The 26726-nt window shown below is 49.9% G+C and overlaps 1 protein-coding gene and 1 long non-coding RNA gene across 6 annotated transcripts in view; one reads left to right on the top strand and one right to left on the bottom strand.

The window, feature by feature from the left end:
- The window catches only part of LOC118143636 (uncharacterized), a 41051-nt gene extending 33617 nt beyond the window's left edge, over positions 1-7434 (bottom strand). The window contains exon 1 of the long non-coding RNA XR_004727889.3: positions 7261-7434. This is a non-coding gene — a long non-coding RNA (uncharacterized LOC118143636). The remainder of the gene's footprint in view (positions 1-7260) is intronic.
- The window catches only part of MINDY4 (MINDY lysine 48 deubiquitinase 4), a 146093-nt gene that overhangs the window by 72993 nt on the left and 46374 nt on the right, over positions 1-26726 (top strand). For 4 of the 5 annotated variants that reach the window (XM_054237120.2, XM_054237121.2, XM_054237122.2 and 1 more), the window contains 6 exons: positions 5737-5843; positions 8279-8395; positions 9834-9922; positions 18868-18969; positions 20618-20681; positions 21781-21846. In XM_054237120.2, the coding sequence (XP_054093095.2) occupies positions 5737-5843; positions 8279-8395; positions 9834-9922; positions 18868-18969; positions 20618-20681; positions 21781-21846 (545 nt within the window). Of the gene's footprint in view, positions 1-5736; positions 5844-8278; positions 8396-9833; positions 9923-18867; positions 18970-20617; positions 20682-21780; positions 21847-26326; positions 26629-26726 lie in introns of those variants that run through there. The other variant, XM_078342048.1, reaches the window with a different exon arrangement.

Raw genomic sequence — 26726 nt, 5'->3', positions numbered from 1 at the left:
TGAAGTGAAGGCTGGGCTGGCCAAGATGATTTTGAGTGCTCTGCTAAAACAGATGAACAGCAAGTCATTGGGCAGAGATTCTGTGGTGGTGAGATATCTAGGGCTGCACATTGGGGGCTATATCTGGGCTTCAGGGATGTAAGCTTAGATGTTAGGAGACTGGTGAGGAGTTCTTGGCATAGTCCAGAGAAGAGGTAATGAGACCCATGTTACCTGGGAAATCGAATGGGTATTTCAGGATCTGTCCGAATATCATGTCTTATGGAAAGTTTCCTTGACCATTTATGGCAGAATTAATTGCCTCCCCCTCTGCTCTGAAAACCCTTGTACTCATCCCTGTTTCAGCACTTACTGGGTTAGGCTGCAGTGGGGGTGGGGGGCTCTGTCTCTCCCTCTGGGCGGGGAGCTGCTTGAATGAAGGGGTGGGGCCTTAGTCATCTCTGACCTCTGTCCCACATCATCCCTAGTACCTCATGGGTGCTCAAGAATGCGCCTGCTTAGCAAATAGAAAGATAAGGACATATTCCTATAACAGTGGAGAGAGAGAGTCAGCAGGGGGGCAGGATATGAGACATTCTGGAGGCAGAGTAATCCAGACACTGGACTGGCATGATGAGTGGGAGAGGGTGGAGGTTTCAGCCTGAGGCTCTGGTAGAAGAGTAGAGGAGAGAGGGGGTCTTTTACTGAAACTGAAGCCAGGAAGGGTTCTAAGTTTCTGGTGTTAGGGCACTTCCAGAAGATATCTTGTGGTCAGTAGGAAATGCTGCACAGGCTCCCAGAGAAAAGCTATGTGGGCCATTCTCCCTATGGAGTCTTCCTATGAATATCATTCCCCTTGGTATCTTTGACTCCCTATTGACATAAAGTCAAATTGCTTTATACATACATACACACACACACATATATTCTACAAAGGGACATAAAATGGTATGGAAAACAAAACTTGCTTATTTTCAATCAGACATTTAAACCGGGACCTTAAAATAGCATTCTCAAACCACTGGCATTTGCAGATGGCCTTGTCTGCCTGGCCAACATGTCATTCTGGAGTGCTTTGTTTTTCCCTTGCATGGCGGTCCCACCACATCTCGGCCTGAGGCCTGCTATGTGATCCTGAATCAACTCCCTGCACTGGGGCCAGTTTCTCCATGTAGAAGCCAAATGAGTCTGCCTTTTCCAAGGGGCTCACTCTGGCCTATCCTCCATCAAGGTCTGCTTTTCCTGGGCCCACAGCCTTCATTCCCAGACTTACTTCATGGGACCTGGGCAAAGCATGTTTCAGACCTGGCTCCCTCCCTGACAACATCAGACTAAATAGAAACCTCCAAATAAGCTTAAATATTGTCCCTTCATGCCTCCAGGAAACAGTCTGGCTCAAGGCATTCCAAGGAATGCTTCAGGGTTAGTTCTTTAGCAATTTGGAATTACTCAGGTTACCCTGCCCGATTGTTTGGGGCCTCAGATGTCTAAGGTGGAATTAATCACACATTTCTTTTCCTCCAGAGAACATTCTCAGTGTTGGTCTTTGCAGAGCCTGCCCACCAGTCGCCTTGCTTTTCTTACTTCCCATTCCCCCCACTTTTTTTGTTTTTTGAAACAGTCTCACTATGTTGCCCAGAGTGCAGTGGCATGATTTCAGCTCACTGCAACCTCTGCTGTCTGCCTCCTAGGTTCAAGTGATTCTCCTGCCTCAGCACTCCCCCACCTGAGTAGCTGGGATTACAGGTGTGCATCATCACACTCGGCTAATTTTTGTATTTTTAGTAGAGATGGGGTTGCGCCATGTTGGCCAGGCTGCTCTTGAACTCCTGACCTCACATGATCTGCCCACTTTGGCCTTCCAAATTGCTGGGTTTACAAGTGTGAGCCACTGCACCTGGCCCCGTCCCTCCCTTTTAAATTTTCCTCTCTCCTTCCCTTTCTCCCTTGTAACTTTCTTTCCTTATTTCTCTTTAGCCCTACCCCTTATATTCTTACTACCTTCCTTTCCCATAAGCAACCATTATTTTATGCTTAATCTATCTCTTTTTCTTCTATATGTTCTTGCAAAATCTATAATGTCTTGTGTGTGCATCATTTTTACTTGACATAGATAGCATTGTGTTGTATATCTCATTTGGTTTCTTTCTCTACCCAGCATCATGTTTTTAGTCCCATTCCTGTTGCTGGGCAGACATCTGGGCTTTGTTTTTGGTTTTTTATGTAAGGCCATGGTCATAGGGTAACTCTTCAGAGACCCTAACTAAGAAGGTATATTAGTCTCTTTTCATGCTGCTGATAAAGACATACCCGAGACTGTGCAGTTTACAAAGGAAAGAAGTTTAATAGAGAACTCAGGGTTCTCTATGGCTGGGGAAGCCTCACAATCATGGTGGAAGGCAAGGAGGAGCAAGTCACATCTCACGTGGGTGGTGGCAGGCAGAGATAGCTTGCGCAGGCAAACTCTCATTTTTTAAAGCCATCAGATGTCATGAGACTTATTCACTATCATGAGAACAGCACAGGAAAGATCTGCCTCCATGATTCAGTTTTCTCTCACAGGGTTTCTCCCACAACACGTGGGAATTATGGGAGCTACAAGATGAGATTTGGGTGGGGACACAGAGCCAAGCCATATAATTCTGCCCCTGGCCCCTCCCAAATCTCATCTTCACCTTTTCAAAACCAGTCATACCTTCTCAACAGTCCCCCAAAGTCTTAACTCATTTTAGCATTAACCTAAAAGTCCAAAGTTTAAAGTCTCATCTGAGACAAGGCAAGTCCCTTCCGCCTGTGAACCTGTAAAATCAAAAGCAAGTTAGTTACTTCCTAGATACAATGAGGGTACAGCCATTGGGTAAATACAGCCATTCCAAATGGGAGGAAGTGACCAAAACAAAGGGGCTACAGGCCCCAAGCAAGTCTAAAATCTAGCGGAGTAGTCAAATCTTAAAGCTCCAAAATGATCTCCTTTGACTCCATGTCTCACATCCAGGTCATGCTGATGCAAGAGGTGGGTTCCTATGGTCTCGGGCAGCTCTGCCCCGTGGCTTTGCAGGTTGCAGCCTCCCTCCTGGTTGCTTTCATGGGCTGGTCTGTGGCTTTTCCAGGCACACGTTACAAGCTGTTGGTAGATCTACCATTCTGGGGTCTGGAGGATAGTAGCCCTCTTCTCACAGCTCCATGAGGTGGTACCCCTGTAGGGATCCCTTGTGGGGGCTCTAATCCCACATTTCCCTTCTGCAATGCCCTAACAGAGGTTCCCTGTGAGGGCCCCGCCCCTGCAGCAAACTTCTGCCTGGCCATCCAGGTGTTTCCATACATCCTCTGAAATCTAGGTGGAGGTTCCCAAACCTTAGTTCCTGACTTCTGTGAAACTGTAGGGTCAACATCACATGGTAGCTGCCAAGGCTTGGGCCTTGCATCCTTTGAAGCCATGGCCCAAGCTGTACATAGGCCTCTTTTAGTTATCTCTGGAGTGGGTGGGACATAGGGCATCAAGTCCCTAAGCTGCACACAGCAGAGGGACCCTGGGCCCAGCCCATGAAACCGTTTTTTTCTCCTAGGCCTCTGGGTCTGTGATGGGAGGGCCTGCCATGAATACCTCTGACATGCCCTGGAAGCATTTTCCCCATTGTCTTGGGGATTAATGTTTGGCTTTTGGCTACTTATGCAAATTTCTGCAGCCAGCTTGAATTTCTCCTCAGAAAATGGGATTTTCTTTTCTATTGCATTGTCAGGTCACAAATTTTCTGAGCTTTTATGCTCTGCTTTCATTGTAAAACTGAATGCCCTTAACAGCACCCAAGTTACCTCTTGAATGCTGTGCTGCTTAGAAATTTCTTCCACCGGATACCCTAAATCATCTCTCTCAAGTTTAAAGCTCTATGTATTTCTAGGGCAGAGGCAAAATGCTACCAGTCTCTTTGGTAGAACATAACAAGAGTCACCTTTGCTCCAGTTCCCAACAAGTTCCTCATCTCCATCTGAGACCTTATTGTTCATATCACTATCAGCATTTTTGTCAGAGCCATTCAACATGTCTCTACGAAGATTCACCTTTTTTTCTTCTTCTTTTTCTGAACACTGTAAACTGTTCCAGCTTCTGCCTGTTACCAGGTTCCAAAGTTGTTCCCACATTTTTGGTATCTTTTCAGTAGCACCCCACTTCACTTGTACCAATTTGCTGTATTAGTCCATTTTCATGCTGCTGACAAAGATGTTCCTGAGACTGGACAATTTACAAAAAAAAGAGGTTGTTTATTGGACTTACAGTTCCATGGCTGGGGAGTCATCACAATCATAGCAGAAGGCAAGGAGGAGCAAGTCACATCTTACGTGGATGGTGGCAGGCAAAGAGAGAGTTTGTGCAGGCAAACTCCTGTTTTATAAAGCCATCAGATGTTGTGAGACTTATTTGCTATCAAGAGAACAGTGCAGGAAAGACCCACCCCCATGATTCATTGATCTCCCACCTAGTCCCTCCAACACATGGGAATTATGGGAGCTACAAGATGAGATTTGGGTAGAGACACAGAACCAAACCATATCAGAAGCGTTCTCATCTAAATTCAGATTCCTATTTAAATTGCAGACTTTTTTTTTTCCCCAGCCCAACAGTAGAATCTGTCTGCTTGTTCAGTGGCCTGAATCTGCATGAGTTCCCTTTGTGCTGTGGCTGGTTCTCCCTGGGGTGAAAGGAGGCTGTAGCATAAGATACAGGCTGTGTGTCTTGGGAATGGTGGCCTTTGATACCACCCCCACCCAAGCAGGCCCACTCTGGCAGGCTCCTCTAGGGAGCTGGATTCACAGAGCCAAGGCCTCAGCTACCCTCTGGAGTTCACTCTGCTCAGCCTTGCTGGCACCATTGCCTTGGCATTGTTTGTCCCTGGGTCCTTTATCACTGTGTTCTGGTGAATTCAGTGGCAGCATGTGTAATGACAAGGGGACCTTAGCTAACTGGAAAGTCACAGCTGGTGCTATCAGAGACACAGGTGGGACCATTTCTGGGCCTCAGTTGCCCAACTATAAGATGACAATATCTGGAATATGGCTTAATGTCTCTGCTGGAAGTCTGGGGAGGTGGGATGGCAAAGTGACTAGGAGTCACTCTCTGCTACTTTCCATTTGATTGACTTGGGCCAGTTACTTAAGACCTCTAACCCTCAGTTTCCTCATCTATAAGTGGTGGCAATAATAATTACTTTCTCATAAGGCTGTTGTGGAGGAAGGTGATAAAATTCAAGCAGTCAATAAATGCAAGTTACAATAGGGATCATCTGCAATGATTATTTTATCAGGAATGGTTCCATTTTCTTTCCTAGTCCTGTTCTCTTCACCTTTGTCCTCAGGGGAATGATCTTTCGAGTCATGCCCACCTTTTGTAAGAAATGTGTTTGAGCTAGGCTTTCCTGGTCCTGGTTTGATGGCCGAGGCCCTGGGCACTTGTTCCACTACATGTCCGTGCATAGAACTTTCTAGTGGACCAGTAGCTAAGTCTCACTCGGCAAATCCTTGTGAGCAAAGATGAACAGAGCAGGGTTGTGACAAGGAGCACAGTCTTTCTTGATCTACTTGCTTTCCTTCTACCGAGGGCCTGGGAACCCCAAAACAGAGCTGGAGTGAATGAATGGGGGAGGAACGCTCCTTTCACTTAAACCTTCTGCAAACTTAGCAATGTCTGTGGTGTTCAGTGACTTCATGTTCTGTTCTCTGAGTCATAACGAGGGGGCTCACATGGCCATGGTTTTCTTTCAGAGGATGTGGAGGATGAGTTGATAAGGGAAGAGGTCATCCTGTCCCCAGTCCCATCAGTGCTCAAGCTGCAGACAGCATCAAAGCCAATTGACCTTTCAGTAGCAAAGGTAAGTGTAAGGAGACTCTCCCAGGTTAAATGCATCTTGATTTGAATGGATGTGGATGGTGTGATTTTGGTGTTTCTGGCCCCATCCAGCTCATTGTAATCTGTCATTCGTTGTTGAAATGGAAATTTGGGTGTGATGTAGAAGACTGTGAACCGTGAGTCAGGAAAACTGCAATCTTGTCCTGGCAGCTCTTGTTCCCTCCGAGACAAAAGGTGAGGGAGGAGATTATGTCCTCCCATCCAAACACTGTGGGATCTGTTTCATCATAGCCCTGTGGGTACCGTTAAGGTATGATGGGAATGGTCTAGTTTTCCCCATTAGAGCAGCGCAGCTCCTATACTGGTCTCCTAAGCTCTGGCCAGGTTGCAGTGAGAGAAGGACAGGGAGGTGTTAACAATTCTTCAGCACCATCCAGGTGGACTCCCATGGCCACTTAAAGGGCCTCATGGTCACGGGATCAGCAGCAGGTTCCTGGCCACAGCAGCCTCCTCTGCAGGGGTGTGTGAGATTGCTCACCACCCTTGGCTACCAGGGTGGCCTCACCACTCCTGTGACCAGAGGTTCCTGCAGGATGGAATGTCATTCCCGCTGTCTTCTTCTGGCCTTTCACCAAGATCCAGGAGGGGAAAATTAAAACTCCTGGGGATACCACTGACCTCCTTCTCTTCCTACTTACTACATATTTACTCAGCATACAAATCGAAGAGTAAAATATTTTTCTAGAGGTTTTGTCCTTTCGTTTCCTTCCCTTCTCCCCTCTCCCCTTCTCTCTCATCTCTCCTCCCTTTTCCTTCCATTCTCTTCTGAAGCCACAGAGGGTTAGATACACTTAAGTGGCCCCAAACCTTGGAGGAGGTGCTCTGTCATCTGTCACCGGATTCATGGGGTGATGAGTCTTTGCAGAGGGCACTCATACTTGGGGCAGGTCCCTTAGGCTCTAAAAGACTACCCAGCAGTAGCATCTCCAAAAGCAGCTGGAAAAAGTGAGGCCCGCAGAGAGAACAGGAGAGCCCAGGGCACGTGGCCTCTGTGGAAAGCAGAGTCCAGGTGTCTAGGCTCTGTTGAGCACACTGTGCCTAGCAGGGAGCTGTCATTCTGAGCACTGACAGATGAATCCACATGTCCTTTCTCCTGTGTGCCACTAGCCCACATTTGATGGAATGTGGACAAATGCTTCTGTCAGAGAGATTTTCCTTATACTCAATGAGGAGAAGAAAAGAGCTGATTTTAGTAGAAAATAGTGAGTCTGTAGGAAAGGTCTGACCAGAGAGAGGGTGCAGGGAAGAGGCTATAGAATTTCCTGTTGGTCTTGGGGCTCACTCGAGGCTTCAGAAACCCCCCTCATATACAATATCATGGCAGAAAGAGGGTGGGCCCATTATGAGAGGAGTGGGTGGAGAGCCACTGCCTTTCCTACCTGAGGTCCTGTCCCTGCGGAACGGATTACCATTTTGGGGGCTCTGGAGGGTGATGCGTGGGTTGATGGGAGATGAACAGTGAACCCATTATCAGCCAGAAGTCTGTAGAGACAGCTATGAAAAAGTAGAGGGGCTGCCTTGAGAGGTGGTGGGAACCTCTTCACTGGATTGTTGGGTTGGTTCAAGCAGAGTTCATGGGGACCACTCATGGGTGACATCACAGAGGAGGTTCTTACACATGGTAGAGAGTCATACCAGAGCAGGAGTTGGGAGGTGTTTTCTGTAAAGGGCTTGATAGTGTATTTTTGGCTTTGCTGGCCATGTAATCTCTGCTGCATCTATTCAATTTTGCCGTCGTGGTATGAACACAGCCATGGATGGTATGGAATCAAATAGGCTTTGCTGTGTGCCAGTAGAATTTTATTTACAAACAGGTGGTGGGGGCAGAGTTAGCCTGTGGGTCACAGTTTACTAACCCTGCACTAGAGCACTAGTTCTCAAACCTGGTGCACTGTGGAATCACCTGGGGGAATCTTAAAACTACTGATACTGGAGTCTCACCCTCAGCAACTGGGGTTTAATTGGCTGGTGTGTTTTCTGAACATCAAGATTATTTTTAAGAACTTTATGTCCTGGATGGTTCTAATGTGAGGTTAAGTTTGAAAACCCCCTAGTCTTGCCTGTGGAGGATCGGAGGACCTCTAAGATCCCTTGCAAAGCTAAAATTTTGTTTCTCAAGGCCTGTGCAAGGAGCTTACAAAGATTTTAGCCCATGTGAGCACGGGCTGGCTTGGTTTAGAGATGTTCCAGAGGTAAGACCCTCAAGATTGAGTTTCTCTTTCCTCAAATATAAGAAGAATGAGCTTGAAAAATAAAAAGAAAAGAGACTAACGCCATGCTGGAAAATGGACTTCCCTCCTGGAATTCAATAAAAACTTCTGCAGCAATATGCATACTGAACACTGTATTGTTGTTTGCTTTTAAAACAACCAGTAAAACTCTCTCTTCTTTTTATAGGAAATAAAGACCCTTCTCTTTGGTTCCACCTTTTGCTGTTTCAATGAAGAATGGAAACTTCAGAGTTTTTCCTTTAGTAACATAGCCTCGTTAAAATACGGCATTGTGCAGAACAAGGCAGGTTGCTCCTAAGTTTCCTTGGGACCTTTCTGCTGGGCCATCACACATAGGGGTGGGGGTGCCTCCCAGTTTTGGTTAATCTTGTTAGCATTAGCTGTGCCATTCTGGGCCAGCCAGCCCCACATGTGCTGGGTTGTCACTTGGTGCAGGCATGTCACATGTGGCTGGTGGACTGATTGCTGGGGAACAAGACCCTCTGCTTTGGAGATGTTCAAATTGAACGTAGATTTAAGGAGCACTTGCTGTGAGTGGTGCAGGTGCTGGCATCCTCGGCAGGAGAGAGCAGGAGGAGACCTTAAGTCTGCTTGGGGCCATTTGAGGGGCCTTTTTAGGCTGATCATTGAGAGATTGACAGGATTTTGCAGGTGGAGCTGGAGAAGGGGCACTCTGGGCAGCTGGCAGCATGAATGAAGGGGAGGCGGTATGAAAGTCTAGGGGCTGCAGGAAGAGGTAGAGGGATCAAGTATGCAGAGCAAATGCTTAAAGAAGAGGATGTAATAGAAGCTGGGCCAGCGGCAGTCGATGGTTGCAGGCTTAGAACGTGGCTTAATACACAGTTCCCACGTTATACTCATGGGCAGAAGATAAGCTAAACCCAGGATTAGGAATCAGCAGATGAGCAGGGCAGCTTGGTCAGGTTCAGTTTCTTAAGCCCCAGAAACCTCCTCTGCCCCATATTGCCTGAGGTTGAGCCCCATGACCACCAGCTTCTGTCCCTCCCTCATGGCCAAGCTCTGCTGGTCTTCATGAGCACCCCAGCCTGCCGCTCGGGCCATCTTTAAACTTGGATGGGGTCTGTTTGTGTTGTTCAGTCCCACCAGCCTTTGCCACTGTGTCCCAGGAGCCAGGTCCTGTGCTAAACCCCATGATGCCTTCAGAGATTAGCTCCTCAAGGAGCCTCTGCACTACAGCATGGGAAAGGACAAAGATACACCTAATGCGGTGCTGAAGCAGGCCACAAGCCAGGCAGAAGAGAGTGCAAAGTTCACCTAAGCATAGGATGCTGAGGGGGCTCACTGCCAGCTGAGATGGTCAGGAAAGGCTTCTTGGAGAAGGAGCCCTTTAGGATGGGCCTTGAAGGCTGGGTAGACAGTTAACACCCTCAACCCACAGACACAGAAACATTTCCCTAGATGACGGAAAACCTATGGTGATGTCCCTGGCTTCACAGCTGACTGGTTATGAAGAGTCACTTTCCTCCCATGACAGACTATCAACTGGCCCCTTCCTCTAGGAGTGGACACTGGGCCTTGTCACTCCCACTCTCTGACCCAAGGTCAGTGTGTTGTACAACCAGTTGCCACGTCAGAGGCCCTTCTTTGCAGAAGGCAGGACCCTGTACTCTATCACTTGGGTTCTGGAGTGGGTTTGGGTGGAACCAAGGCCTCTGCCCCAGGCCGGTTCTCACTGGCGGCAATGGTGTCGTTCTTTGCAGGGTGGTCCTTGTGGAGTCCTGGCGGCTGTCCAAGGCTGTGTCCTACAGAAACTCCTGTTTGAAGGAGATAGCAAAGCTGACTGTGCTCGGTAAGTCAGTGCTCATTTTGGCAATATCTTCTTTTCCCAGGTCTTCTCCAGAGTGTCCAGAAAAAACAAGCAAGGAAGCATGTGTGTTCCCTGATATTTCCTGTCTTTTGCAGGTCAGGAAAGGAAAGGGGTAATGGCATCTGTCTGACAAGGCCTGCACAGACCAGTGTTAAGGGGACTTGTGCGCGTTTGTTTCTAAAAGCGGGGAGGGTTCATCAGTGGTGCTGCACCCGGGAAGGGGCTGCAGGAATGACAGTGAAACCAGTTTTCCCTCTTCAGACGGCAAGCTGCCCGAATCCTTTCCACCCACCAGGTCGCCTGCTGACCTTTTGACTGAGTCCAGGCCTCCCCTCCTTCCCCACGCTGTCAACCCTCTGCCAACATTCATAACCACACATTCCAGGCCGCCCCACAGATCATCGCTTCCACTCCCTGTGACCTTCAGTTTCTATTTCACACATAAAGTGTTTGCACATGGGCACCTCATTCTCATTCATTTAGTACACATTCCTGGAACATCTCTCTGCAGGCACAAGTGATACAGGGGAGAATGTGATGAGTTCTCTCCTCTCCAGAAATGCTCCATGAGGTTGAGAGGCAGATAGAAAACCCCAATCCCATACCATTGTTGGTGTCAAGATGAAAGGGTTGGCAGAGCACTGTGGGGCTGGAGGTGAGGCCTCCATAAGGATCTCCGTCCCTGCAGGCCGGGTTACCAGCTTATACCAAGTCACTCTCAGAGCTACCGAACTTCTGGTTATTGGCCTCTTGTTAAAAAATTTTTTCCGTTAAAATATAATGTGTACAGAATAGTTATATTATATGTGTTCTGCTCAATGAACTATCACAAAACCAAACACCCATAAACACATAGCCTAGATTAAGAAAAGGTATTTCTAGGACTCCAGAAGAATCCTCTGCTCCTGCCCAGCCGCTACCCCCATTCTCTTGAAGTTACATTAATAATTAAATGGATTTTAAAACCATAGCTTAATCTTGCCAGATTCTGAACTTTATTGAAAGGTACTTGCTCTTTGAAATAAGCATTTGAGAACCTTTTTTAAAAAGCCTAGGTGTTACCCAGACAGCAAGGCCCATTCCCCATGTATTCCTGGGAAAGACACTGTTCACTGGGAGAGCCATCCAGCCAAGCTTGGTCCTCCAGTGCAACACATTTCAACAACATGGATGATTTCGCCTTAGATAGGGTTCAAGTGAAGGTGGCTTTTCATGCTTGGCATCTTGTAATTTTTCCAGTGGTTTTGCACAGAAATAATCAAGGTGTTTTCTCTCAAACCAAAGATGCTCATCAGAAACACAACAGCGTGACAACTCTGTGGCAAGATCTCACCTGTCTTTGTTCTTCTACTTCCCCTCCTCTTTACTCTCAGGTCCATCCTGAGAGTGGCTCTTGTCTGTACGGGATCATGCCCCACTGCCTGCTCTTGAAGTTCAGCCCACAAAGGGCTGGGAGGTTTGAATGTCATGGGCAGAGACCCTGCCATCAGCTCTCTCCTTGGTGGGTTCAACACAGTCCTGTATGCTCAGGAATGTTCCTGACTGGGTGGAACTTTGCTAAGTGAGAACCGCTAGCTGCCCTCAGAGGGTGCAGGGATACTGAGCACATATGCACACACCTGCCTACCTATCTACCTTCCTTCCTTCCTTGCACTGAAAAAAATGTGCAGAGTGTACTTACCAGGTCCTTAGCAGGGATATGGGGCTGAACAAGACAAATACAGGTGCCCTTATGGAACCTTCGATTGAACAGGAGAGCCAGACAGGGACAGGTGGTTACAGGGGACATGCAGGATGCTAAGGTTCACCTGGACATGAAGGGGCTCAGGGAGGGCTTCCTGGTGGAGTGACATTTTCCTCTTACGGAATTATGAAGGATGGACAGAACCCCTGACTCCCCTTCATGCACATCCTTGCACACTCTCATTTCCCCTCAATTTTTTTTCCCCTCCTGGCAAATATTCTCAAACTCCTTCCTGGGCCCTCAGGCTCTGTGTTCAGGCGCTGTGCCTGCTGGGTCCTCTCATTGCACAGAGGCCACATCTTTGTGGAGGCCTCCTCAAACCTCCCCCATTAAGAGAAACCCAGGCCCTGCCTCTCATAACTCCACTGCCAGTTGGCGTTCTTGTTCATCGATGTGGTTACCTGTCCACATCTGCCGCCACCTATGGCCCACCCCACTCCAGAACACAAGCCCCAGGAGAACAGGGACCCTCCTGAGCTAGTTCAGAGCCAGGTCCCTGGCATCCAGCCCTGTGTCTTGTCCACAGAAGAGGCCCTCAGAATTTTTGTTGAGTGAACACATGGACAAATGAGTGAGTTATCCAAACAGGGAGGGGAGGCGGAATGGTATTCCAGTAAAGAGAACAAGATGTGGCCAAAGGCCTGTGGGCAGGGAGAGGAGCAGGAAGTTGCTGAGGGTGGTTAGGGCAGGATTTGGAGGGGCAGGGTGGGACCTGGGGTAGTGGCAGGTCAGCACCAGGCTGCCAGAGGGGCCTAGGGTGCCGTCAGCTGCATGGATCAAGCCTTGGCCTTGGAGGAGATTGTCTCTCAACTCATTTCAGCCCAGTGCTCCTTCAGAGTTGCTTTTGAACTTCATGTGGGCTTGTAGGGGAACTTGCAGATGGTTTGCAAACAGTTAGGACAAGGCATTTAAGTACGTTCCTGGAAGGGCTGACTCTGCTCAGGGCACAAGGGAGACTTGGTTTTTTGTTGCCCCACCCCCACCCCACTAAGGGGATGTGAGAGCCTTTGTATCCCCCAGGCCACATCCGTGGGGGCCGAGCTCTGCTCTCCATACCAGGGAGGGAAGCCAGGCCTTAGAAGGCAAAAGTCATCCAGGTTGGGATTCCAGGGGGGGTTCTGGGTAGAAAGAAAACTGCTGAGTTGGAGGAGTGAGGTTTCTGTCTGTCATTGCTGGCCAAGCAGGCACCTTCTAGCTGCAGGCCAAGGATGGTAAAGCCCAGTCGGTCCTGGGGCCCTGGGGGTGGGCAGAGGAAGAGGGAAGAAGGAGCTGCTGGCCTGTTGGGAATCGTCATGTGTGGGGCTGTACCAGGTGCTAAGGAGCTGAACTGTGCTGGGGATCCTGCCTGGCTGGACCAGAGGAGGTCTGTGCCAGGAAGCCAGGAGAGCATGGCCTGCTGGCCAGGACTCCCTTCTCCAGCAAGCCTGGAAGGATTCATGGTGTGGGAGTGACCTCACCTTTGTTTGGAGCCCTGCAATTCTGGGTGCTGCTTGTAGCCCACCCCCTAGCAGCCCCCACTGCCTGCTGCCCCCGTCACAGTGTTGCTGTGCTGTGCAGGTTGAGTGAAGCAGTCTGACTTCCTGCTCCCACAGACCTCCTAGCAGGCCTCAGGGAACATTCTTCAGACTCAGCTGAGAGGGAGGAGTAGGGAGCCTGGCTTAGTTACAGACCTTGCTGAAAAAGTCTCAGGGGTCTCAGAGAGAGGTGTTGCAGGGAGATAAACTGGGGAGGTACAGAGACCTCCTCCGTGACCCCAGGTGAGGACTCATCTCCTGGTGCTAGGCCCTGGGCATCAGGCATCAGGCCCTCCCCAGCCCTTCCACCCCAGTCTCCTCCCACTCTCCTTCCCTGATCCTGCCTCGGGTCTCAGGTAGATAGGGGTTGGGAAGGAAGAACCCTCCTGAGAACAGGTTAGGGCTTCCATCAGGCAAAGACGGGGAAGACCAGGGAGCGAGGGCCTGCTGTCTGGGGCCTGGAGAAAAGAAGAGAAGGGAGGTGGAGTCCATGTCACTGCTTTGCCAAGGACCTGTAGGTCAGAGACTGGAGAAGGTCGTCCTTGCCATGTGGGTGGGTGTAAACCCCCATAGAGCCCTGCTCCATGCAAGCAAAGGGAAACACTGGGCCATATGGATAGGAACCTCTCTCAGTTCCCAGTTCCTTGGTTTCATTGACTTACAGTTTTCATATTGATTGATTGTGTTATTGATGTTCCTTCAAAAGCCGTGTTGCATGGTTTGGTGTGAGGCTTTAGCAACTCCCTTTTGACTCTGAAATTCTAGGATTTTAGACATGATCCAGCTAAAAAAAAAAAACAAGGCAGGCTCCTCTGCTCTCTTCAGGAACATCATGAGACCTACCATCAGCTGCCATTGCTCTGGGGCCCTGGGGAGCTCATGCCTCTGTGGGCCCAGAGGCAGTCCCTGTACTTTGTTGCCTGTGTGCAGGGTCTCCCTGGGCCCTGAAGGCCCCACCTCAGATGTTGTCCCCCACCACTGATGGGGAAATGGTTTTGTGAAAGCTGATGGAGGATGGGATTGTACCCTCCAGGGAAGTCACGCTGAAAAAAAGACATCTTGGCAGTGGTGGTGTTTTTTCTGCAGGACTGTCTGGCTTCATTAAGACTCATTCCATCAGGCCGGCAGCCAGCCTCTCCTCAGTCGGGAAGGATGGAGCTGGGCAGCAGGCCTTGGTGTTTTTCCACTTGAGAAGGTGCTGTGCTGGCTCAGCTCACAGAAAGAGATAAAGAGCTCTTGATCCCCTTGAAGGCCTGGAGAGAGCCACAGGCCAGGAACAGCCCTCAGAGGCGGGTGCAGATCCGAGAGTCAGGGAGTCCAGGAAGTCCTCCTCTCACTTCCACTTCCCCTCTGAAATTGGGGAATTTGAGGCCCAGAGAAGGAGAGTGATTGCCCAAGGCCTCTGTGGACACTGGTAGCAGAATCCATGGTCCTGTAGCCCCAGGCCAGTCTTTCTACGCACAGTTGCAGCTTTTGACCCTGAGAGGGGCCAGAGAGGGCTCTCTGCCAGATTGTCTATAGACTTTTTACATGGTTCCATGGGTATGTCACACTGGACAGGTGAGGCTATTTTGAGAAGGTTAGGGTAGAAACATCTTTCATCTGAAACACTTGGGTAATTTAGATAAAATCAGGATGTATTATTCCCTCAAGATAATTTATTTCCCCTATCTCCAGCTAAATGTCTTTTTCCTGCACTTCTCCTTTGAGGAATTTGACTCTTAAAGAAACTTCTCTTGGTTTGAGAGCCTGGCCAGGTGCCAGCCTCCTGGGAGGAGTCCGACTGATCAGGAAATGCGGACCTGTTTGTCACCAGGGTTTCTGCTGTGCTAGCTGGTAAAGGTCTGGGTGATTCAGATGTGCGCCTCCTTCCCCTGTCGTCATCTGTGGGTGCAGGTTCTTATGCAGGCACATATAGCCCTGGCTAATCTGAGGTGGGTTAAATCAGTGGTGCCCAGCCTTTTTGCCACCAGGGACTGGTTTTGTGAAGACAGTTTCTCCATGGACTGGAGGTGGGGGTGGGGTAGTTTCGGTACGATTCAAGCGCACTGCATTTATCATTAAATTCTCATAAGGAGCACGCGACCTAGATCCCTTGCATGCACAGTTCACAGTAGGGTTCCTGCTCCCATGAGAGTCTAATGCCACTGCTGATCTGACAGCAGGTGGAGCAAAGCTTCACTGGCTCGCCTGCTTCTCACCTCCTGCTGTGTGGCCTGGTTCCTAACAGGCCACAGACCAGTGCCAGTCTGTGGCCTGGGGCTGGGGGACTCCTGGGTTAAATGACAGAACGGCAGGGTTGGAATGATGCTTTGGGGCATCGTTCCAACTAGTGCCTGCATTTGTAGGTGGGTGGGGAAACAAAGGCCAGGGAAGGCAAAGATTTCCCCAGAACCTGTGAGCCAGAAATCCAGCCTAGGCCTCTTTAACTGTCTGACCACTGTACTTTTTCCAACTCCACTGAGTTTTCTAGGAAACCGTCTCAAAAGACAAAGACAGAGAAGGTCCAGGGAAGAATAGAGAGACTGGCAGAGTTACTAACGAAGCCAAAGAAAAGAGTAAGGACTTGTGCTTGGAGACGTGGTGGATCAGAGGAGCTGCAAGCAGAGCCTGTAGGACCAGGGGACAGGCCGCACCCAAGAGCAAGATCTCTTGATTGCATTACATGGTGCTAAAAAGACAGGGTCAAAGGCAAAGGGAGGCTGGTTTCTGAAACTAGGTGCCCAGGACAGTTGGTTCTGCTTGCCCAAGCTCTCCTTCCTTCCTCAATGTTTATTTTTTCCAGTTTTTACTATGTGATCTGGATACATTACTCTATCTCCATGACTCAGTTTTCCCATTTTAAGAAGAGGACATAATAGTACCTCCCTCATAGGGTTGATTTAACAATTCGATGAAATAACACATGGAAAGAGCTTATAGTCTGGCACACGATACTCTATATACGTTGGCTTTTCAAACCTCAGTTCTTTTTTTTTTTTAGAGACAGGGCTGGGATGCAGTGGTATGATCATGGCTTACTTCAGCCTCCGATTCCTGGGCTCAAACGATCCTCCTGCCTTAGCCTCCTTAGTAGCTGGGACTGCACGTGCCAGCAAACCTGGCTGATTTTTAAAAAAAAATTTTCTAGATGAAGTCTCACTATGTTGCCCAGGCTGTTCTCAAACTCCTGGCCTCAAGCGATCCTCCTACCCGGGTACTCCCAAAGTGCTGGGATTACAGACATGAATCACCACAGCACCTGGCCAGTGTTGGCTTTTAAAATCTTACTTGTTGCTACACTGAGAAGCTTCCAACTGAGAATTACCTGCTTCAGTAAGTTAGTGTAGAAGTGTTTGAAAGGGGTCTCCTTACTTCCAGATATGGAGCTTTGCCAGCATAGGTGTGTTCTAGGCAGAAAGAACACTCCAGGCATGATTTTGTATAACATCTATCCATGTTGGGGAACACTGGTCACATCTGTGTGGTAGGAAGACACGCCCCCACCCCCACCCCATGTATGTGTACAATGGTGGTTGGAACGGGGGCGAGATTGAGCACAATGCTGGTGGGGCACTGGCTGTAACATCTGAGCTAAGGACAGAACACCCTGGCCTGGGCCACATGGCAGGGGGAGGGGGGGCATGAGGTACTCGGGATGTGCAGTTGACAGTACATGGCCGTCATTTTTATGAGAGCAGGGCATGAAGCAGGAGCGGTGGGGGTGATGGAGTCACACTGTGGGTTCTGAGTCCAGTTTTTTCTCCTTTTTCCGATAAGCTCTGCTTTCCAGGGCCCCCTTAGTACTTGGCGTGGGCTCTCCTGAAACCTAGAGCAGTGTCCTCATCGTTGTTTTCATGATGAACCGTGACCCGGGCCAGCGCTCTCAGCAGCTGGGGCGTCCGGTTCGGTGAATGCTTGGTAACTGTTTCCTCCAAGAAACACGATGGGCTTCCTGAGGCCAAAGAAGTGTCAGGCAGTCAATGTTTTGTTTTCTTAAGTGCTTGAGTGCTTGTTACTTGTCTCATTGGATTTGAAGGATTTCCAGTGTCAGAGGCTTGGTGTCACTTTCATATTAGATGTTGGAAATCCACTTTCCCCTTGTCATGGCCCAAGTGGGGACTTGATGTTTTCATAAGGACAATAGTGATAGGCACCACTGACTGAGTAGTCACCACGTGCTAGGCACTGGGCCATGGACCTTATAAACATCTCGTTTAAAGCTATGAGGGAGGTGCAGAGGTCATTGCCAGTTTGTGGATGAGAAAACTGAGGGGCCGCTGTATTCTCTTAAAGTGATTGGACCGCAGCAGCCTGGGTGTGGGTCACTGGCTGTGTGTCCCAGGCACCGGGCCACATGCTGCCCACTGTGGTGGGCTGGGTCCTGGTCTCCTGTTTTCTCTTCTGACCTGGAGAGGAGGGAAAAACTTCAGTATCCTTCTCTCCCCAACACAGCTCAGCATGGAGCTCAGTAATTATTTGGTGACTGATGTCAGGGAACCCCTTCCTCTGTGTTCTTTTGATTCCTAGCAGAGTCTGCATCAACTCCTTTTATTTGTTAGGGAGCGATGAGCTAGCTTCTATATGAGTTTTTAAAAAATTCATGGAATCCAAGAGAAGGCTAGAAATACAGCTTGAAGGAGTCCTGGGAATGGGAAATGGAAAGAAATATGCATATTTGGCTGTTTCCCTTCCCTCTCATTTCGTTCAGGCACCAGGGACCTCTTAGTGACCATTTTTATTGTAGAGAGGCCTCTGCCGTGTTTGATACAACTGACTGTGTGTCCACTTAAAACCCCTTTTCTCCTAAGACTGTGACACGGCACTCTCTCCTCATTTCGCCCCTAGCCCTCTGACCCTTCCTTCTCTGCTCCCCTGATTCCTTAGTGTTCCACAGGGTTCCACCCTTGACCACTGCCTCTGCCTTTCCTTATTCTCTCTCTCTCTGGAAAAATCTATGCCCAGCCCCAGCTGCTTTCTTGAGCTTTCTACTTGTCTGACAGCCTTATCCAAAGATCCGAGTGCATCTCAAACTCAGAAAGTCTGAAGTGCAACTCATTATCTTCTATCTCCAGCTACCTCTTCCCGGCCACATCGTCCTATTTCACCTGGTGGCACCACCATGTGCCCACTCAAAACACAGAGCTCATCCTTGAATCCGTCCTGTCACTCATCCCCACATCCTATGTCTAAGTGTCCAGCAAGTGAGGCTGCTGTCACCTTGGCCCTGGGAGTGAAGAGCACCTGCCTATACATGCTATTGTCTCCAGGGGCGTGGAGGCGGGCATGGCCAGGGCCTGGGCAGGGTCCTGAGATGGCAGGCATTCCCGAGCACTGCTGGCTGTGTCTCATGGCCCCTGTCAGAACTCATGGCCCCTTCTCACACACAATTCTGGGCCCCATCAAGCCTGCAGAGCCCTCTTTGCTCTTGTGGGCCCTTTCCTCTGCCTCCTCCTTCTCCAGCCCTACCTGGGGCCCCCCACTGAAGGCACCTTCTTTAACTCTCAGCTGTGGAGACTCCTCCTCCCTGGGCTTTCCCTTGGAGCTCTTGGGCTTCAGGTAGCCCCACTGTGGGCAAGGGAAAGGACAGGCCATCTGCAGAGGGGACTGCCTAACCACACTAAGCAGAACTGTATCATCTGAGCCTTGTGTCCACATGGGTATAAATGCCTTCCTTTTCTCGTCCGCAGGGGGCTGCAGCCTTCAGATGCCCACCGGACCCGCTGCCTCACCCTGGCCCTCGCAGACATTGTGTGGCGGGCGGGGGGCCGAGAGAGAGCTGTGGTTGCATTGTAAGTGGTTCTGAGGGCTGTGTTGCTTCTGGCTCATTGTCTGCAGACAGCTGCAGACAAGCTGGCCGTGTGCGCTCCTGTCCTAGGGTCCTTCCAGTACCCACCCTCTGCCACGTGCTGGGATGAGCCTTGAAAGCCAGCCTGATGTGCTGGGCAGCCCCAGATTCAGGGAGAGCCCTGGCCTTCCATGCGGCCCTGTGATGCCCTCTCTGGGCTCTGGTTCTCATGTCGGAATGCATGGTCTGTCTGTCCTGCCTTCCTTCTGAGGGGCTCTGGAGTGACCCCTCTGAGGAAGCCTCTGACCCCAGTGGCCAGGTCCTCTCTATAGTCTCTGATCTGGAGGCCCCAAGAAACAGCCCCTCAGGTTGAGCCAGACCTGACCCCACTGTACTGCTCTTCCCAGTCCCCAGAAAACACTGCCCTTTGCTCTGTCACTTGGGTACCCATCCCATAAAGAAGAAGACTCAGTGAGGTGAGGTGGAACCCAGGCTCTGGACCCAATTGTCCTGACCCACACAGTATCTTCACAGCTGGTCCCATTCTACCCACATAACCCACACGCAAGGTTTGCTGGCTCTTCAGCCTGACCTGTCAGAGTGGAAACATCACTGTCCCAGCTGTGAGGCTAAGCTGTAGTAAAGGAGATAACTTTTGGGGCCAAAGACCATACTCTGGGGGTACATTGGTCACTGTAGCATAGTGCTTCAGAGAAGGGACTCTTAGGTCAGACTCCTCATGCTGTTGCTTATTGGCTGCGTGACATTAGGCAACTGATACAACCTCTCTGTTTACTCATCTGCAAAATGGGGATGATAAGAACGATGACTAACTTGGATGGTTGTGAGACCTAAATGAGTCAGTATCAAAAATGATATATAATAAACATGAGTATCAGTTTAACTCATTTTATCAATATGAATAGCTGATAAATAATTAGAAACATGTAGTGTGTTTGGCACATAAGCTCTACATATTAGATATCGGTATTTATTTTTGTTATTACTCTCACTTGTCTTTGTTGCTCACCTTCCAGTTAACTTAGTAACCCCGGCCCTTAGGATCTGCAGGGCAACCCTGAGAACAGATGGGGCAGAAATTCAGTTGCTCCCTGTTTTACGGATTAGGAAGCAGAAGCAAGGAGAGAGAGGGTGGCTGGTCCAAGAGTACACGGCCACTAAAGGAGCACTGGGCCCCACACCTGGCTCCTGTTCCCCGATACCTTGGGCTGCACACCCTGGGGGAGCCTCAGAGAGGACGGAGGCTGGAGTTCCTCCTGTCAGTGAAAACGAGGGGCAAGTCCGCATTCCGCAGTCTGGAAACACATTTGTCACTTGGGGGTGAGAGTCAGACTTCCTACTGCCAGAGCTTGGGTTTGGGTTTGGGTTTGGTTATTCCAAGCTTTCCCTTTGCGGTCTTTTTTCCATTTCTTTTTTTTTTTTTTTCTTTTAAATCCTGCTATTGGAGTTCTCTGGGCCCAGCCTAGTGGGTGAGTTCAAAGTGGGGAAAAACGAGAAACTCTTGGCTCCATTTTCTCTCTGGAGCCACCTTCTTATTTGTCCTTATTTAATGACACATGTGGTTTTGCCCCAGCTGGAGGGCACGCCTTCTCTCCACGCGGAGGACTCATGCACCTTCCTTTCCTTTTTAGGTCTTCAAGAACACAGCAGTTCAGTCCAGCAGGGAAATACAAAGCAGATGGAGTCTTAGAAACAGTATGGGTTTCTGGAAAATTATCACGTAACCTTTGGCTTTGTTTGGGGACTCTCTCCTTTCATATAAGTAAATCCTTCCTCAGCTGGGGACAGGCTGGCCTTCCCACAGCCCAGGTCCCAGGAATGCTAGTCCTGGGATTAGGGTGGGGACAGAAGTGGGGTGCTTTGGGGATGGGCTTCTGCTAGAGTTGGCTTCACGGCCAAGAGGTTGACTGGCTTCCTGTCCCCTCGAGGGTGTGCAGAGCTGAAGTTTATATGGAATGCCTTTTGGTTAAGCCCCAGGCTTCTCTGTGTCCCTCTTCCTCTTTCTTTAGCATCTGCTCTAGGATTGTGGGAGGGGGTGGGGCAGGGGTGGTAAGGAAAGGGAGAGAAAGTTAGAATGTGGGGAGGAACTTTAATAGCATGGAACACCAGCCATAAAGCCAGATCTAAGTCATACACAGTTGGGGAAAAAATGGGAGACATATGTTTTTGTATTTTGGAAAATATAAAAACAGTGAAGTTTTCAGCTACCTCTGCCAACCTTTTCACTGAGAATTTTTGTTTTAACTAATTAGTTTCATTTGACCTCAGTTTGGGCATGTGTTGCCCTGTTACCCTAAGTACGGGTCTCGCATTGTTGAATGTTTTCTCTTGAATTGTTTTTTCCTGGCCTGCAAAGGAGACTCATAGGCTGCTTCCCGCTGAACTCAGGACACGGCCTGTTGGCTTCCACCTGGCCTGGCTGTTGTGATCTGGATGTGGCCCCTGCCTCATCCACCTCCCCACCAGCCTCCTTTCTGATATCAGTGACTCACCCATGGGGTGCAGCCCTCCCCGGTTGGGGCAACACAGGATGCTGGAATTTGGGGGTCTCAGGCTCGGGGCTGCAGCAGGGCCACCTGAACCCCCGGCGACTCCAGCAGTGCCAGCCAGCCTTTCAGTCACAAACAGGTATGGCCTTGCCTCTCAGCCCAGACCTGGGGATGCTGCTGTCTGACACAGGGACATTCCCAAGTGGGGTTTTTTTAGCTGCTGAAGCCAGGGAGCAGAAGCTAATCCCGGATGGGGTACTGCACGGGGCTTGGGCCACTCACCCTGCGTGTTTGTGTCTTCTCAGCTCACGCTCTACAGTTTGGCCTGCTATGAGGACCTGGTGACTTTCCTTCAACAAAGCATTCATCAGGTATGAACTGTGCCTTACTCCCATGGGATATGCGTCACCAAGCCTTCTGTTTCATTGTAGAACTGGAGTTGTTCTTCCTGTCCTCCCATCCCGGGGTGGCGAGGAAGCTGGGAAGGAGTCATGCTGGCCCCTGGGTGGGGGGCTGAGGAGAATGGGCTTGGGGCAAGGGATCTGGCTTCTGCCATTGCATCCTCGAGGGCTGGTCCTGGAGGCAGGGCACAGGGAGCAGCCACAGTCAGGGCTACCGACAGCAGAGCTGGACGGGTGGGTTCAGGACACAGAGGAGGCAGCTGTTTGATGGAGGTCACCAGAGCTTTCTCTCTGCCGGAGTGGAAGCAGTGCCTCTGGAACATAGGAGCTCTTTGTCAGTGGAGTGGGTCCTGGGACCAGCTGGTGCAGTGACCAGAAAGTGGCTTCCTGGGAGGGTTGGAGGGCTTAGCAGTGTGATGCACACCTTGATTGGTGTCCCTGGGGTGGCAGGCCTAGGTGGGGGTTCTGGAGTCCCCTGTCTGCCAGGGTAGAGCTGAACATCCACTCCTGGCCATGAGCTGGGTGGGGCACGGCCAGGGCCAGATAGCAGCAGATCTCCAGGGCTCCGAGAAGTCACCGCAGAGCTGCAGCATCACAGGCTCTGTGAGGAGGGGCTGCACACTCCACGAGTAAAGAACGTGATCTCTGGAGCGGTCGGCCTAGCTTTGAATTCAAATTCACCCTTCAGTAGCTCCATGACCTCAGGCAACTTACTGAATCCTTCTGTACCTCAGTTTCCCCACTTGTAAAATGTGGATAAGAACAGTGCCTGCCTCAGAGCATGGTAGGGCAGCTGGGCGGTGCTTGATGTTCTCCCTAGTTGTTAGCTTCTGTTGTTGACACTACCATTGCCATTGTAGTGATGCTCTAAGGGCAGCCTTGAGATGGGCTCCTTGTAGACATGCAGAAGTGAGAGGGAAGCATTACAGAAGGCAGGTGTGGCATGAGCTAAGGCCAGGAGACCCGAGACCTCTGAGACCCCCACTGTGAGGCCTCACAATTCTGACATCTGTGTGTCAGGATTGAGGCAGAGGAAGAATGCAGACCTTTCTCTCCTGGTGTGCATGCCAGTCCCTGAGCCTCCGCTTGCCTTTCCTTTGGCCTTCTGGATGTGGGATCTTCTCTTTTCGGCCCCAGGAAGGCACCTAGAGGGTTTGGTGGTAAGCCAGAGCTTGGTAGAACTTGCTGGAAATGAGATCAGGACTAAAGCCCCTGCTGTCAAGACTGCCTTCCGCAGAACTTTTCCAAAGACCCCGGAGGCCTGGGTATAGCCCTGGGAAATGACCAGGCCCTGACAGCACCAGCTGTCCCTTAGGTGGACAATGGAGCCTGCCCCAAGAACAAGAGGAGGCAGGTGAAGTCACCGGAGGCTCAGTCCACCTGAAGTACTTTCACCCATAGCCGAGACAGAGGCCTCGGGGCCCCTCCCAAAAGCATGGATTAAGATGGCTCCCTTTCTGCATGGGTTGCTCTGTCCAAGCGCATGGGAGTGGGAGTACTGGCCGAGGCATCGGGAACCCCGGGCTGTCTTTCCCTTGCTGCCTGTCCCCCTCTCTGGTTTTTTATCAGAGTCATCCAGCAGGCCATCTACTGATGCAGTGCATCCACTGCCTGGCCTTGACAGGGGAGGCCTGGAGCAGGGGCCTAGGTGCCTCCCCTGGCTTATTCCTTCATCACATATGGCCTTGGGGAAGTCACTGGGTCTCAGTTTCCTCATCTGGAAAATGGAAGATGGAGCAGTTGTCAGGTAGCTTCCAGCTCTTCATCTTCTAAGGGTGGTCCTCGAAGAAGAATCTCAAACACATGGAGAAGGATGTCTTCCAAATGTAGTACCAGGCAGTCTGAACGAGAAGAAAGGGGACCTGCTATTGATCCAGACCGTCATGAGAGTGCAGCAGTCACAGGAGAGATGAGCAGAGCCTGATGGCATTCGTGCAGGGCATCTGGCCAGGGTGGCCAGGAATGGGGGGTACCTGGTCACACTCTCAGCTGAAGCAGAGCATTGAACCACAAGGGCCAGGAAAAGGAAGTGACTGGTGAGGCTTCAGGGGCCAGGGTGGAGCCTGAGGGTGATTGCTCAAATGACCACTGATCCTGAGGCTTATAGCGGCCCACAGATGGACTGGGGTGGCCCCTCAGCACCAGGACCTCTGCATCCTTGTCTATGAGATGGGACCGCTCCCTTAGCCTGTACCCCAGGGCTTTGATGTGGAAGACAGGGACTGTGGAAGGGTTCAAAGAGTAGGGTCTGCAACAGGGCGAGGGGCCTCCTCCTTCAGTGATGCCTCTGGACTCAAAGCCATCCCCTCCTCGCCTGGATTTCGTCCTTGGTACAGGCCGTCAGTGTTCGGCCCTCCTCACTCTGCTAGGCAGCTCTCCCCCTGCAGTTCATGTTTTTGCTGGAAGTGGTTGAGCTGCCTCAGCACTGCCTTCACCAAATTCATTTTTCATGGCCTGGGCCTAAGAGGGGTTCCTCGTGCCAGGCCTGGAAATGCAACCAAGCCATCTCTGCCCAAAATAAATAGGCTTCTTGCTGTGTTTTCATTATTGCTTGCCCTCTGGGAAAGGTGTCTGGCAGGCCCCTGGCCAGCTGGAGGATGCCCCCACCTCTGCCTCCCATCAGAGTTCCTTGGTGGACTCAGGTCTCTGTGGAGTGCAGAGCAGCACTGGAAGAATGGAGCCTTCTTCCCAAGTGGCACCAGACATTTTTCTAGACCCCGATGGCAGTGTCCGGGCAAATAGCCCTGCCTGACCTTGCCTTTCATTGCAGGCATGTTGCCCTATGTCAATTGTCAGAGCACTTCCTCCCATGTCGTGGCAGCTTGAATTTGATGAGATAATTTTAATAAAACTTTAAAAAAACAAAATGGAATATTGGTGCCATTTAGTTGTGTTCCAGCAAGGGCAAGGAGCTTCAAGCAGGGTTCTTCCCCACCCTCTGCAGAGAGGCGTGTCCAGGGCTCAGGGTAGGGGTGAGGGTCTCCTTGAGGGTGTTCCTAGGACTGGGGGAAATGCTGGTATAAATAGTAATAATTTCCCCAAATTTACCCAGAGTTGGGGCCTAGAGTGGGCTTTTGTGTCAATTACTTGATTGCAGGCATGGCAGAAGGGGAAGTAGATCAATTTGTGGCAGATTAGGCTTTCTGTGGAGAGGGACACTGAGACTAAGAGCTTCATGACTTCCCTAGGCAGCATGCAGAGCTGGGACAAGGGGCCAGTGGTCTAAGTCCTCTTGGGCCTGTGACCCCCTGTGCAGGAGGAGACATCAGCATTACTCTTTACAATTGTCAGAGCACTTCCACAGACATGGTTTCGTAGAATGTCCACCATAAGCCGAGGAAATAGGCCAGGTGGGTCTTCATTGTTATTCTTTTGCAAAGAGGAAACTGAAGGCAGCAGAAATGAAGCGACTGGCCTGAGATCACAGAATTAAGATGGGGTTGATTTAAGATTGTTATTGATTCGTTCATTCCATTCCTTCTTAAAAAAAAGGTTTGAAGTTGCTTTTAAAAGAAAATGATGTCCTCAGGGCTCTGCTGTGCTCCCGCTTAGCTTGCCGTCTCTTGCTTGTGGGCCTGTGTGTGCTGCTCCTCTTGTCTGGAGCAGCGTTCACTTTTCTGATTTGTGTCTGTCCTCTGGGTTTCTGGTCAGACATCACTTTCTCCAGGAAGCCTTCCCTGCTACTCTCTCCCAAGCTCGAAGTCTGTGTTAAGTCCCTCCCTGTGTGTTTCCAAAGGATCCTGCATTTCTGTTGTGGCAGAACCCCTCCTGCCAGCCTTTTCAAGTTGCTTACTGTTTTTGCTTCTCTCAATTACTTCCCCAAGAGGAGAGATCCATATTCACCTGGCTCACAAGTACAGCCTTAGCCAGGAGCGTCCTCTTGGCACAGAAATTTCACCAGTTCATTTTTTAAAATGACCGATTGACCAAGTGAATTCCTGGATGAAAATAAACAGTACATTTTGAGGAAAAGAAAAGATAATTTTATCAGAAGTTGAGCTCTAATAGTAACCATAGTAGAACACTATGTTTGGCTTTGAGCTTCCTGGCAGCCAAGGCAAAAATGTAAACGTGGTAAGTTTTATAATTTTCATTATCTGTTCCAGGAGAAACAAGTTGAGATTTTTTTTTCTTCTGATTTTAAGTCCAAAATGTGATTACACATAAGGAACACCGACTATTACAACAGGCAATGTCTTCAGTCATAGTTCATGGTTTCCAAAGTGGGATGGGTGAGGCCTTCACACTGACTTAGCAGAAGTGATATGGTCCATACCAGTAGGCTGTGGCCCACTAGGCTCACTGGACAAATGGGCGGCGCAGAGCCAGCTTTGTACTAACAGCTAACACAGGTGCCAGGCCCCGTTTGAAGTGCTTTAAAAGGATTAGCTCACTTAGTTTTCACAACTTGATGAGGGTAGGAGCTGTGATTATTACCCTCTTTTTACAGAGGAGAAGACTGAGGATAGAGGAGTCTAGGAAGTTTTCATCGTCATATAGCAAAGAGTGGCAGAGTGAGGAGGTAAATTTGGTGGACAGGCCCCAGGACATGGGCTCCAAACCAGAGTTGGGAGGACTACTTACTTTGGATGCAAAATCTAAGGGGGTACCAGAAAACACAGATGTTAGCAAAACTATCTTTTTTAGAAATCAAAGTTAATCAGAAAAATCCACAAAGGACAAAATGCCAAAATGTTGATATTTTAAAATATTAAAAAAAAAAAGTTTTTAAGACGTGCATGTGCATGGCTGCTTCCTTTGCCCTCCAGATCCTGACTCCGCTCCATACCTGCTCTTGGCTGGAATTAGAGCCCCCTGGAGTCCCAGTGTGCTGCCGACAAGCTGCATGG

Source organism: Callithrix jacchus, chromosome 11 (genome assembly GCF_049354715.1).
Source record: "Callithrix jacchus isolate 240 chromosome 11, calJac240_pri, whole genome shotgun sequence".
Taxonomy (NCBI): Eukaryota; Metazoa; Chordata; class Mammalia; order Primates; family Cebidae; genus Callithrix; species Callithrix jacchus.
Note: the sequence above shows the minus strand (reverse complement) of the source record. Positions and strands in the feature narration are given on the sequence as shown.